Genomic DNA, 15,216 nt, shown 5'->3' with positions numbered 1-15,216 from the left:
CGAGACGAATGGATCCCTCGACCCCTCACAGTCTGGCTTCCGAGCCAATCACAGCACCGAGACCGCCCTCATCGCCGCCACCGATGACATCCGAGCCCTGATGGACAACGGAGAAACAGCGGCCCTCATCCTCCTAGACCTCTCCGCGGCATTCGACACTGTCTGCCACCGCACCCTAGTACAGCGCCTCAGCAACGTCGGAATCCAGGACAAGGCGCTGGAATGGATCATCTCCTTCCTCGACGGAAGAACACAGAGAGTCCGCCTACCACCGTACAAGTCAGAGGCCACCGAAGTCATCTGCGGCGTCCCTCAAGGATCCTCACTGAGCCCCACCCTCTTCAACGTCTACATGAGCCCCCTCGCGGCCATCGCACGCCAACACAACCTCAGCATAATCTCCTACGCCGACGACACCCAGCTGATCCTCTCCCTGACCAACGACCCCGCCGCCGCCAGAGCCAACCTGCACGAAGGGATGAAAGAGGTAGCCGAGTGGATGACGACCAGCCGCCTGAAACTGAACTCGGACAAGACGGAGGTCCTCATCCTGGGCTCTTCACCCTCCGCCTCAGACGACTCCTGGTGGCCTCCCGCCCTGGGCACCGCACCCAAACCGACAGACCATGCACGCAACCTGGGCTTCATCCTGGACTCCTCCCTCTCCATGACCAGGCAAGTCAACAACGTCTCCTCGGCGTGCTTCAACATCCTACGCATGCTACGGAAGATCTTCTGGTGGATCCCCACCGAGACCAGGAAGACCGTCACCCAGGCCCTCGTCACTAGCCGACTGGACTACGGCAACGCCCTCTACGCCGGTACCACCGCCAAGCTCCAGAAGAGACTCCAGCGGATCCAGAACGCCTCAGCCAGACTCATCCTCGACATCCCACGAACCAGCCACATCTCCGGACATCTGAGAGACCTTCACTGGCTCCCCGTCAACAAAAGAATCACCTTCCGCCTCCTCACCCATGCACACAAAGCCCTACACGACCAAGGCCCGAGCTACCTCAACAGCCGAATCAACTTCTACGCTCCCAAACGCCACCTCCGATCAGCCAACCACGCCCTCGCCGCCGTCCCCCGCATCCGAAGAGCGACTACAGGAGGAAGGTCCTTCTCCTACCTGGCCGCCAAGACCTGGAACTCCCTCCCGACCGACCTGCGCCTGACCCAAGACCACCTCTCCTTCAGGAAGAATCCGAAGACCTGGCTGTTCGAGCAGTAGCGGCACCCCCCCCCACCCCCAGCGCCTTGAGACCCTACGGGTATGTAGTGCGCTCTATAAATGTCATTGATTGATTGATTGATTGAAAGCAACATTTTTTGCGATGCCCCGTGATTGTGAGCAGGCAGCAGAGCAGCTCCCAATCTAGCTGTCCATAAGGAATCCTTCCAGCACACGCTGTTCCAGCTGGTGATCAATATTCCAGTCATTTTGCCTGTAAGCCTCAAAAGGTTATGTCCATCCGTTGTACTACCAAAAAGGAATTGTCAAAATCAGACCGAGACCTTGGGGATCCAATTAAATGATGAAGTGCATATATTTTGTATCTGATTATGCTGTGCTTCAAAAAGAGTGAATGATCCTTGAAGGTTGGACATAGTCATTAAAGAGTATCAGCCATAACAAAGTCACTCTGCTGTTAGATATATAATGAGCTAGTTTGACTGATTGTGATGGCCATCCGGGAGCGATAAAATCAATGGAAAACATTGCCCTCCGGTCTCACTTCCTTCAAGTCGGGCAAAAATGGCATGCTCTACAGTGCCAAATGCACTGTAAAGGTCTTGTAGGGCTACTCCATAATTAGCAAAACATATCAATCTTGATCAGTCACTGGCAGAATTTATTTGTAAATGTGTTTATTTATAAACTCAGCACAGGCATATGTAAACTGCATCAGTGATCATTTAGTGATAAGGTTACAGTATCAGTACCATAGAAGGAAACAGTTGTGTAGTACGATATCCAGTTCCATTTGGAATCTGTAATGAAGTCACAAATTTGGATTCTACGCAGTGTTGCTACTCACTGTCCATGTGGTCTCGTACATGACCATATCTTGGTTTCCACAAGCATCCGTAGGATACAGCATATTCTACAGTATTAGGGTGTCTTTCATAGATTCACATTCCTGGATCATTCCCCGTCGTCAGAGTGGGAGTCTCACGGTATATAAAAAGCAATAATATGCAATAATATCCTTAGAAAACTTGGTAATAACCAACGAGGAAGTAAAGTAGCCCAAGCTACAGGAGTAAAAACTTCCACACTCATGACTATCCTAGTCATTTTGTATGGTCCAAAGTGCAGGCAATCAGGCGACAGCACCCACCAGAATGTTCTCCCCAGAGGCTCAGGCTCTCAGATTTTCTACCGCACGTCGTGTGAAGGGAGTCTTCCTGAGCTCTGCTCAGTTTTTTCTCAATTTCTCCAAGATTTCTTGAAGTTAGAATGTCTTCCTCAAAGAAATCTTTATTCAGGTCTTGTGAGTCTTGTGGTAAGCTCCGGCTTTTCTCAGAAATCCCCCACAAGAAGTGCATTTACTGCCTGTATCCGGACCATCAGGTGAAGGACTGCAAGATATGTAGGACCTTCCCTCAAAAGACCCTCGGGGACAGAGAGGGCCGCTTACTTCTGTGGCTACAGAAGCTCAAGGACCAAGACAATCCAGTGTTTGAGGTAGGCAGTATTGCCTACCTCAGACACTGGATTATCTTGGAAGAGAGCTGCTGAGGAGGTGTTATCTTCTCCTGGGGCCAAGGTTGTGAGGAAACAGCAACCTTCTAAGGGGTCAGAGAGGCCTTCCACTTCTAAGGCTACTCCCCCTGTTAAGAGCAAACCTTTGCCATTCACGCCCCGAGAAGATCGACCACGATTTTGCCACAAAAACCAACTTCTGAGAAGATCCTTCCTCAGAAAAGGGCCTCTGCAATCCGCAAATCCGATCAACTGTTTGTTGCCTATGGAAAGATACAGCAAGGGCAAGCAGTGTCTAAACAAACCATAGCTCAATGGATTTCTGCAGCTATTGACTTTTGCCATATACAAGCGGGAAGACCTTTACAGACAACTCCCAAGAGCTCACTCTACAAGAGTCTTCCTCGACTGCTCTTTTCGCTGGAGTTCCTCTTCAGCAAATCTACAGAGCAGCGACCTGGTCCAGCAGACATACTTTCACCAAGCATTATTGCTTGGATGAGGCCATGAACATTGCAATATATATATATATATATATATATATATATATATATATATATATATATATATATATATATATAATATATATATATATATATATAATATATATATATATATATAATATATATATATATATATATTATGCAATGTTCCTGGTCGCCAGTACACGGCGAGGGACGAGGGAAGTCCGGTGTAGACCTCAGAGTCGCCTCCACAAACTCGCAGCAATCAGGACACGGTAGACATTTTTCAAATGAAGAGCAGAGTGAAAATGTATTCAATCCATGACGCGTTTCGCTCCACGAAGGATATATATATTTATATCTATGAAAATATAAATTGGAATCCCGTATTCCTTCTGCCGCTGCTTTTCACCTGCAAACAGGAGATGGCACCAATCGGTATGTTCCTCAAGATTTTTATTTTCATTTCAAAGCGTTTCAGCAAAAAAGCCTTCTACTGAGCCATCAAGTTTTCATTGTGTAGACTAGAGTGTCCATTTGAAGGGATTCTTCCCTCCAGTTTCTGGTCCCTCCCCCAATTAAAAATCAAACTCCGACCTGGCTACAGTTATAACATTTTGGTAAAGTACTGTTTGTTACAGAGTCACTTTTAAAAACCATTGCAGAATAATCTTCTTTTTTTTTTCTTTTTTTTTTGCAGAGAAGAAAAATATAAGTTAGAACAGACATAAATCTTAATACAGTTAATGATGTTCAATACATTAAATTGCCGTTTTTTTATATAACCGTGGGAATAATCCAATCATCAGAATTAAAGTGCATTTAGTAACATGCTACAGACTCAGCGGATGTATGATGTTACAACGCAAGCTTTTACCACGCATGCCTTTACAACGCGGTTTTTACAACGCATGACTTTACAACGCATAGTGCTTTGGGGCGCTGTATAGTGAATAGTTTAATTTACTATTCCAACTCCAGTCCCCGTGGATAGTAGGGAAGGTTTTGGATAGTACATTAAACCTATTCCCTATCCTAGAGCGCCCCCCCCAGCGCAATGCGTTGTAATGGTTTGCGTTGTAAAAGTTGCTTCGTAATGGTAGTGCGTTGTAAAAGTTTCGTTCTAAAGGTTGTTTACCGACTCAGCAAGCTTATTTTCAACATTAGCAGGTGTCGTCACCTAAATAATATATATTCAAGAGAGGGCCATACTCCTAAATAAAAGTGCAAATACAGATTCAATTGAGGTCAGAGAAATACAATTATACAGAGAGAATTGATACAGTTAACTAAAGTGCAAATTCAAGTATACTTTACCATTTTTTCCTTCAAAAGAGGCGTACATACATCTCAAAGACTAATACTTGAAATAAAAATACAAATGGAAGGCATCACCTAGATGATAATACTTGAGAGAAAACAACCATTCTCTTCAGCTGCAGTGCACATCAGATTAATATCACTGGAGTAGAATTAAACCAGCAATACCACAAACATAATAAAGTTATCCCAGCAGATCCCTCTCCATTTGATCAAAAAGTTTCCACACCGAGACAAATTTCCTAACGGCTCCAACCCTTTTCCCATATACTTCTTCGTATGCTTTAACTCGTTTCAGTTTTTTTATACCATTAAAAAAAAAGTTGGAATTTTTTTTGTCTTCCAGTTCTGCAGGATCAGAGAGCGTGCCACCAGAAAGGAGATTGATAGAAACATCCCCCCCCCCCTTTTGTTATAACCTGGTTTGGGCTTCGTTTTAATAGACCAAACAGTGCAACCTCTGGTTCTAATGGTATATTACTTCCCAGAGTGTGGCTAAGCCCAGCCCATAGTTCCATCGAAACTGACTCAGCTTAGAGCATTGACAAGCAATATGGAGCCAGCTGCCCTCACCAGCTTGCTGACAGCAAAAACAAGTATTTTCAATCTTGGGATACATTTTATGGAGAGCATATGGGGTATGGTAAGCCGACCATCGGGACAGAAAAGCCATCCTTTTGAAATTTGCAGCCCTAAGCGCCTGATTACCATATTGCGAAATCGCTTGCCATTCTCTAATTGAGAGTTTGCAGGACAATTCATGTTTTATTTTTTCCAAAATGTTGGTGACAGCAGAAGGCTCCCCTTGATTTTGAAAGAGTCTATACCAATTCCCTATACCTGTCACTTTAGTTCTAAACACAGACGAAAGGAACAAAGGAGCACCTATGTTGCCTAAAAGTACATTTTTATCTATCAAAGATCTTATCTGGAGGAAACTAAGGAAAAGGACCCTACTCCGGGTGCCACATCTAGACTGAGAATAATCACCATATGTAAACCTTAATATTGGAAATATTAACTTAGATTGCTTATTTGTTTTTACACTTTCCTTTAATTTTTTGGTTTAATTACATTTAATTTAATCTCATTTTCATTTTCTTGGGGGTGTAGTACCCATCTCTTTTACTCTTTATCCCCAACTTTTCTATCAACAGTTGAATTCATTGAAATTTTCACATGAAGAGCAAACACAGGAAACATTAGTGCTCATAGAATTAATCCCAAACATTGATTCTTCCGGTCTCATCTTGTATTTAAAAATCTTAGAAACGACTCTTCCTCAAAAGAAGACGTGCAAAAAATGCTTGACAAAAGTACAACCAATTTATGCAGGAGATATGCAAAAAGAGCATATCCATACAAATCCAGATTTTCTCCTCATGTCTTCCCTTCTTGAACCATATAGCCTAAAATTTGAGAATTAAAATCCTGAAAAGATTTAAGGTGTGTTATTTTAACACCACAACACCATAATACTTTCATGTATCAAAAGCAACAGATAAAGTGCAGAAAGTGCCTCACAGTATCACTGGTATATTGTAAAGTGCGTTGTGTTTGCAGCAGAATGTTCTTAAAGTGCATTGTTATAGCAGCATGATCTAATTTAAGAATGGTGCAGAAAATGAATGCATCTGACCCAACCTCACCGGAGTGTTTTATGAAGTGTATTGTTTTAGCAGCAAAATATTCTTTAAATGTGTTTTTCTCCCAACATGATCTATTGTGGGAAAAGTGCAATTCAAGACCAAACATGAGACCATCCCACTGTTAAAAAGTGATAAAGAAGTGTACAGGGAAGTGTGTAAAAGAGATGTATCCCGAACAATCAATGTAGAAATTTAAATGTACATGCAATTCAGATTCCTCATTCAACCCCCATGGAATCCCAGTTCCTATTGACAGTAGCCATCGGGATTCACATCTTCTCAATGCTAGTTCACAATCTCCTCCCCTAGATTTCATTCCTATGTGTTGTATCCCATAGAAACAAAGTGTACCTTTATCTCCTCTATGTTCTTCCCAGATATGTTTTGCAACCATATAGCTATAGTCACAACTGGCAATTGCTCCTAAATCTTGAAGTATGCAAAGTCTCAATTTGTTTACAGTGCTTCTGATTTATTTTTCACCACAGCCACATTCCAGTATGTACACCACTTGTGTAGTCTCACAAGGGAGCCATTCTTTAATCTGTTTTGTACTGCCATCTGATGTTTTAATAGTTGTCACATTCTGGCCAATTTGGCACGCCTTACATTTCTGGCATCTATAAAAGCCTGGTTTATTTAGCCAGTTCTTTGATTCATTTCTTTGTTTTACAAAGTGGTTTTGCATCAACATGGCTCCTAATAAGGCTGTCTTTTTATATGTAATATTGGGAAGGTTCAAAATCTCCTCCTTTAAATCTTATTCTTTCCTAAAAATATTCCAGTAGTTTTTTTTTATTTTTTTTATTTTCTCTCTGTCCGATTAAAGTCCATTATATATTGTGTGGCTTTTTCTTCCTCTGCCTTATTATGATTTTTCAGAATCTGCAATCCATCCTTATTTCTGGATCTAGCTCTTCAATCACACTAACTGGATATCCTCGCCATCTGAAACTCTCAAACATCTTCTCTCCTTCTGGTTCAAATTCCTCTATTTCGTAGCAATTTCAATGTGCTCTTAGAAATTCTCCATATGGAACACTCCATTTAAATGCTTTTGGATGGGCACTGTTGGCTATTAAAATACTATTGCAATTAGTTGGCTTCAGATGTAATTCAGTGCACATGTTTCCTTTTTCAACATAAACTTTAGTGTCCAAGAAGTTAATTTTGACATTGCTTGTCTCATAAGTGAATTGTAATTTCTGAGGGTTGTCATTCAGTGATTTAAAACAAAAATTGTCAACTCCTCCTCACCTCCTTCCCATATTAAAAACAAGTCATCAATGAAGCAGACCCATAAAATCACCTTTCTAAGGACCTCATTGTTCCTCTCGTCCACACAGTGTCTGCTTATCAGTGCCCCCTTGTTAGATTAGCATACTTTAGGGCAAATAATGTACCCATTGCTGTTTCTTGTTTTTGAATATACAAATTTTCATCAAAAAGGAAGACATTGATTTAACAGAATTCCATGACACACACACACATATATATGTCTATAAGTTCCCCTTTACTTCAGTACTGGCTGACCTTCTCTTCATAGGTGCAGTTTTAGACATGAATCACATAAAGAGATTTCCTCCACTCAGAACATCATGGATATTCAGGCGATGAATCCAAGATTTCCACATGTCAGATGGTGGATGAAGCCCTAGCATGCTGTCTGTGACATCCCTGTCTCCAACCCCAATAGAGTCAGTGTCTCTGCTACGGTGCACGTCTGCCATTCAATTTAGTCCTATGCAGGTGCAGGCTATTGTGGTAATGGGTGCAGCCTCACTTGACTGGCCACCCATCTAGGTGACAGGGTGGCACAGGCCCTTTGGTCTATGACAGAGTGGAGTCTGCATATAAATATGCTGGAGCTACAAGCAGTCAACCTCGCCAAGAGGGCGTTTCTTCATTCCATAACAGGGAGCACCATTCAGATCCAGTTGTACATCAACATCACCTTTAATTATTTGAACAGACAGGGCAGTGTGGGGTCGTGTTTTTTTTAGATGCGATTCGCCTGTGGCAGAAGATACAGCTAAATGGAATTTTCTTGGCCGTGAACCATCTGCCAGACTCTCTCAGCATGAAAGAGGCATCCTCAATCATCTCTCACTGGAGGATCACAAAGTGATGGGAGATGATCTTCTCCAGATTGGAGTATTCAACTATGTATTTATTAAAAACAATAATGACCTCCATTTTGTGCCACACGTTTCCCTTTAAGTGGTTTTCTGTAAGGCTTCTTTTAGTTCAGCTGGTACCAGGGTCCATTGTATAGGTTTCCACTGATTATGCTTTTGCCGAAAGTCCTGCTAAAGGTAGTGAAGGGTGCGGACAACAGATTCTAATCACCTGATTAGGCAGTCAGCATTTAGGTACCTCCTCCTCTCTGGCACAGGATGGACTTGCTCTCACCCAATACCCAAATGCTGTGGCTACGAACTTGGAGATTGAGGTGGACCATCTGGAGTCCTTTTGTCTCCTTAATGATATTGGAGTTATCTTTTTTCTGACAGGAAACCTGTTTTGATATACATTTTTTGGGGACTGTAAAAAATGTGCGCATTGGTGTGAATCGGAAGTCTTGGATCCCTTTAAATAGCACGTTTTTGATCTCCTGCATTTGACATTGTCTCTTGCACAGAAGGGGCTGGCAGTGGCTATAATCAAGGGTTACCAACCGACTTGTTGGCATTTATCTGTCTCTGTAACCAGCCTTGGTTGTTTAGGCCACCTTTAGTGACATATTTATTGAAAGATTTGCTCTACCTGGGGAATATTTTAAAAGTGAGGATTCTGCAGGAAGATTATTCATCAGATATCTTGTTACCTAAGGTAAGTAACCTTTACTTTATTTGGATATTTCCAATATAAATTGTATAGAAATGTACAAACTTATGAAAATATGTAGCAAAACTGCTCACATCCCAGCAGTAAATGCCTTTCTTTGACATACATAGATTTTCATCATAGAAACAGTTTTAAAGACTATGTTGGTACAATGCGAACATATTAACCAGTGTTGGTTACATCAGGCACAATGCGACATAAGGTAACATAATGGACAGTTCATCGCCCCTCACGCTTGAAAATTTTTACCCATATACATGCTCGGAGTGTGCCATGCAATAAAGTGCATGTAGTATAAAGAGGTTTGGCAGCATTATGCCAACCACTCTTTACATAACTGAAATCCCAAAACAGTGGTATTAGGTATTGCTTCCTAACAAAAGTTTAGGGGTGTACCGTAGCTACACTCAGTCACCAATCCTATAAACAACATGGTGCACATGCTACTTTAGCTTGCTGACCAACTAGCAACACTTATGGCTTACCAGACCAAGGAAGAGTTGAGGATCTTTCTAGTTTCCTGACAGAGTGTTCTTCTCTTCTCTTCTTAGGGTTATCCAGGAGTGATGGGACGTACAGGTCAGACCGGCAATCCTGGGCCCCCAGGCCCACCTGGTCTGCCAACTATTGTGATTTGGAGAAATACTAAGGAGGACTGGCTGGCATTCTCAGTAAGTCTGTTGTGTAAGATTTGAATCTTTATCGGTCTGTCCTGTGCCTATGAAACTTGCAGCACTTAGGATGAGACTGAGGTCAAGATGCATCCTGTGTAACACCGTCATGGTGGAGTGTGTGTTGATATTAACTGATTGGTTGTAGGAGACTGTAATAGGTGGAACAGGATACAAAGTTATCATAAACTTCTGGATGGCAAACACTAAAAATACAATCTTTTGCTTTTTGCTTGAGCAGACATAATTTCTATATATTTTATCTATACTGTATTACCAATTAGCAGTATCACCATGTTATACACTATGATTGCATAGGAATACTGAAAACAGAGAGCAAGAAATTACCTCATGCATACCCAGGACCAGTGATTGTTTTGGGGAGGCTGAAGGATAACTTTCTCAGTGGCATTGAGAGCTATCTCACACTCCCACCCCTTGTGGCAATACTCCCTCATAGCCTTTGCACGAGACCAAGGACCCTAATACTGTTGAGCTTCTCCAACCCCTTCACCAACTTCACATATGTGTTGGATTTGACCCTTTCTTCAGGGTCATCCCTAAACATTTTGCCTTAACCCTCCTGTTTTCTGAACCCATTTCTGTTGGGTTTTAGGACTCTACACTTTAGCACTTCTAACTGGTGCTAAAGTGCTTTTACTCTCTCAGTAAAACATAGTAGAATTGTCTCTCATCCAATTGGCCTATTTAATTTACTTGTAAGTCCCTAGTAAGGTGATATTACATGTGCCAGAGCCTGTAAATTAAATGCCTGCAGGCCTGCAGCTCTGGTTGTGCCACCCACTTGAGAAGCACTTTAAGCATGTTTCAGGCCTGCCGTTGCAGCCTGTGTGCTGTTTTAAACTGCCAGTAAGACATGGCAAGATGAGCCTCTTGCGTGGCCAAAACCTTCCTTTTCAATACATATAAATCATTCCTGGGGTAGGGCCTAAGCAGCCCAGATGGGAAGGTGCAGTGTATTTGAGAAGTTGGACATGTACTTTTAAGTTTTACATGTCCTGGTAGTGAAAAACTCTTACATTTGTTTTTCACTACTGCGAGTCTTACCTCTCCCATAGGATAACATTGGGTTAACTTATTACATTTAATAAATGATAACTTCCAATTGGGAGCAGTAGGAATTTCGAGATTTTTGTCTAAAGAATTGTAACTTAAAACGCTCTTTAATGGTTAAGTCAGATTTTTTATCACAATTCTAAAAATTTCACTTTTAGAAAGTTGGTATTTTTGTTGTCCTAACCATGTGGTGCAAACACCTGATCATAGTTAATGACTAGGTGTAGCTGGCAGTTAGTCTTTGTGTATTGCTCCCAGACAGTGAGACAAAGGGAAGATAGGTGTTGGAAGGATGGGCCACTATGAGTTAACGAGGGGGAGGAGCTGTCACCTACCACACTTGCACATCACAAAGATCCTGCCTGAACTCTCCCACAAAGGGTTTGCTGTGGTCTTTTGTGACCCAGACAAGCTGGGGCCAGAAAAGAGAGGCAGGGGATGCCTGACACCTCACACATTCCAGTCCCACTTCTTGCGCTGCAGACAGCCAACATGCTAATTGTTTCTTCAATGATTTGCAAGTTTGACTTCCAAGACAGGCCTGAACCAAGTAATATCTTAAATTATTTCCTTTTTTCGATTTGGAAAGGAGGCACAGGCTCTTAAACTCACGTCTGCAGTAGAGTAGTTCTTGTATTCACAGCAAATGCAGTTTTTGCTTTGGTGTAGGGGTCACATAATAGATGATGGAGATGGCTTTGGTTAAAGCACACAGGGCCTGATGTACGACACATTTTACCAGTGGCCGTTTGCGACTTGTAAAATGCATTTTCCTATGTACCAACTCTATTTTTCAAATCAATCTATTACCAACTCGTAAAATAGGGTTTGCGAGTGGCTATAAGGAAGTCGTGTGCAAAGGGTGTTCCTTCCTAATAGCGACTGGTATGTATGGATGTTTTGCGACCGGGAATGCAGCTGCAAAACATTAGTAGATTACCACCAATTCGAGCCATTCGCAAACGGGAAGGGATCCCTTCCACATTGTGAATGGGGGTGCCAACATTGTTTTAGAGCAGGCAGTGGTCCAGTCACTGTAAAAAAAGAAAAAGAAATGAAAAGAAAAAAAAACTTTTCATTTTTATTTCTCAAATGCATCCTTTAATGAAAATGGGCTGCATTTTTTAAAAAACTGCGTTATTTAAAAAGCAGTCACAGATGTAATCTGCTGGCCCCAGCAGACCACCATCCCTGTGAGTGCCAGCCATTCCCAATGGGTCGCAAATTGTGGCCTGCCTCATGAATATTAATGAGTCAGGTCCCTTGTGACGGGAAACAGCCTGAACAACGAATCCTTACCATCTAGTGTATTAAACAATGAATCCTTAACCACAACCTTTACCAAAACCACAACCTCATTAACCTCTACTGTACATGAACAACGACCACCTGAACCACAACTTACTAAGCCAGAGGTAAGTGTAAAAATGTTAATAATTAATCTTAAATGCAAGTGCAATAATTATAAAATAATTTGGAACGGAATGTTGATTTTTAAATATATTTAATAATTTAGGTTTGTGTAATATTTTTCAAATTCATTCACACATTTCCTGATTTTAGGTACGATGCAGAAATATTAGTTGGTTTTAATTTAGTGAGTAAGACCAGTAGATGGCAATGTTTGTTTGTTTTTCAGTAATTTGTTTAAGGTCAGTGCTCGATGCGACTGATCTCTCTGGTTGTAGAGTTCAAAAAATACTTCACAGCCAAATACAGGAGTTTGTGCAGAGATCTACGGACATCCATTAGAAGAGAGTTGAAAATGCCATCTGAAAAATAGGAGGCTGAATATGACTTAGTGTCAGCTGTGAAAATTGAATACGCCGTAAAACCTGATTTAGTCTGGCTGACCCTATTTCAAAGCACCTCTGAAATAGGAGAGGGGGATTTTGTGTAACACCCAAGACAACAGTTCTTATCCAAAAGGATAGCTGAGGAAAACTTTGAGCAAAATGTAATCTTAGTCATTGATAGTGCTTCATTGGACATCAAATAGTGATAACCAAATTCCATATACGCATTTCTCACCTTTATGAAAAGCTGTACATGAATACTGCTTCCTGTCTGTATCTCTCTTCTCACTGAACTGCTGATTCTTTCATTGAATCAAGAATTAAAAGTGACCATCTTCCACAGGCTGTTTCAATAGAGCCCTTGACTGGTAGATTTCGGTATTATGAAAAATGATTCATTTTCGTGGTTTAGTAATTCATAGTACAGTACGAAGTGGTTTAGCTTTGGTAGTGGTTCAGCCTTCGTGGCTTAGGCATTCGTCGTTTAAGTGGTAGTTGTTTAGTCATACAACCCCTTGTGACCCATTTGGGAATCTCAAAATTTGCCTGCGACACAGTTGTACATCAGGTTTTATGACTCGCAAATTGCGAGCTTCTAAAAATCATACAACTCAAAAACGTGATGGTCGTATACATGGTCCATAGTCTTTTTTTAATTATACCCAGAAACCACTTGTTATGGATGATGGGTGACCAAATTAGGAGATGTTCTGACACACCTCTCCCACCAAAGTGGCATACAGAGGAATGGAAGTGACAAAGTCAAGTGTTTCTTCTACAATGAGAAAGAAATGCTCACCCCCTGGAAGATCTTCAGTGAAATAGATCATTGCTGCTGTGTTATGTTCTAGCCTTGTATGACCACCAAGGGAATTGAATCTTTGCCCGGAATATATTGACAGTTTCAACATGTAACATAAATTTCAAGAACTACTTTGAGACCACTGCTTTGAAGATTTCACCTTCATCCTTCATATGCTGCATTTGTGATCTCTGGGGGGGGGCCAACGAGAACTGATCTGAGAACGAAAGGTTCATTATCTTCAGAGGAGCATCCTGCTTCAGCGATGTCAAGCACAGCATTGAGAATCAGCATAAAGAGATGCCATGGCAGAACTCATAAATGGCTAATTCCACTCAAATAATTGGCACACTAGTAATCTAACTGGACACTAGCCAACCTTTACACTAGCTTTTTCTGCGGTGCTGCCTTTAATTATTGTTGATGTGCTGTTTCTGCTGATTATTTGAAAGTGTCAACCTGTGGTTGCTGATACTCTGCCATCATCACCTGTAGGCGTGCTGCCTTCATTGATTGCAGATACACTGCCATCCTTATTGATTGCTGTGATCTTGTCCTTTCTGATTGCTGATATGCTGATGATATTGAATACTGACCTCACAGTTTGCTGGAATGCTAACCTTTCTAGTTGTTAATGATTTGCATTCACTGATCACTGACTTCACTGATAGCTGGCAAAATACCAGACCTCACTTATTGCTGAGATTCTGCCTTGCTGATTGCTGACCTTCGTAAATATCAGCATGTTGTCCTCGCTAATTGATTACCTCCTGCCCTCATTGCTAACATGTTTTCCTCACTAATTGCTGATATGCTAGGTTGATTTTACTTCATTTATGTGCTGTCCTTGTAGATTGCTGACAAGTTGCCCTCACCGATTATTAAAGTATTGCTTCAACTGATTGCTGGTCTTTCTGTTGAGAAGGTGATCTCACTGATACTCTGACCTCCCTCTCTTACTGTTTTCTATCATCTTTCTAGCACACATCCTTCTATCAGCTCCTCCAGGCTGGATGGCCGGTGAGTATGACATTCTGCTTGTGATATTGCTTACACTAATGAAGTGGGAGTAGGCATTTGGGAACCTAAAAATGACCTCCAGTGAATAGGTGCCTAATGCACTGTTGGTGGGGATGAAGAAAAGGTTGTGAGTATACAGAGAGGCTTGTCAGAATAGATCGAATAAGTGAGAATCCAGAGAGGTTTACTGGAATGAAGATTGGGGAGAGGATGTGTCCTTACGGCTAGAGCGGTCGACCTCAGAGCTGGGAACCGGGTTTGAGGTCTCGGGAGGGACGATCAACATCCTGTGATTCTGGGCAAATCACTTAATTTTTCCCTGTGCCTAACAAAAAAAAATATTGTGTCCGTCAGTATCGCAACTGGTGCTCATTCAGGTAAAGCGCTCTGATACATTTGGGTCTAGTTTGCGCTAAATAAGCCCCCCCCCCCCCCCCCTCCTCCCCCCAAAAAAGATAAGCAGATGGGGATGCAGGGAGGCCTTTAAAGATGGTAGAGGCTCATAAGAATGCCAAACGGTTCTTGAAGATGTAGAGAGGTTTGTTGGGATGCATGGAGACTTGATAGGGTTAGAGAGGCATGTGAAAATGCAAAGACGCTTGTGATGATTCAGTCAGGATAGTGAGGGTAGTAAGAGGCTCATGAGGATGTAACGAGGGATGTGAAGATGCCTAGCGAAGTTGGGAAGGTGGTGAGAATATTGTGAGATTTAGGGAGGTTTATGAGCAGGTAGAGAAGTTTGTCAGGGTGGTGAGGGATGCATTAGGATATAGAGAGGATTATGAAGATGCAGAAAGCTTTTTCTAGGATACAGAGAGCCTTATGAGAATGGTGAAGAGAACCGTGAGAATGTAGAGAGG

The 15,216-nt window shown here is 42.0% G+C and overlaps 1 protein-coding gene across 1 annotated transcript in view; it reads left to right on the top strand.

The window, feature by feature from the left end:
• LOC147659455 (uncharacterized) overlaps positions 1–15,216 on the top strand; it is a 264,915-nt gene that overhangs the window by 94,493 nt on the left and 155,206 nt on the right. Inside the window, exons 4-5 of the mRNA XM_086951745.1 lie at positions 9,542–9,661; positions 14,318–14,356. Coding sequence (XP_086807871.1) covers positions 9,542–9,661; positions 14,318–14,356 — 159 coding nt within the window. The remainder of the gene's footprint in view (positions 1–9,541; positions 9,662–14,317; positions 14,357–15,216) is intronic.

The sequence above is a fragment of the Lissotriton vulgaris genome, unplaced genomic scaffold (assembly GCF_964263255.1).
Source record: "Lissotriton vulgaris unplaced genomic scaffold, aLisVul1.2 SCAFFOLD_1074, whole genome shotgun sequence".
NCBI lineage: Eukaryota > Metazoa > Chordata > Amphibia > Caudata > Salamandridae > Lissotriton > Lissotriton vulgaris.
The sequence above is the reverse complement of the archived record's forward strand: the minus strand, read 5'-3'. Positions and strand labels throughout refer to the sequence as shown.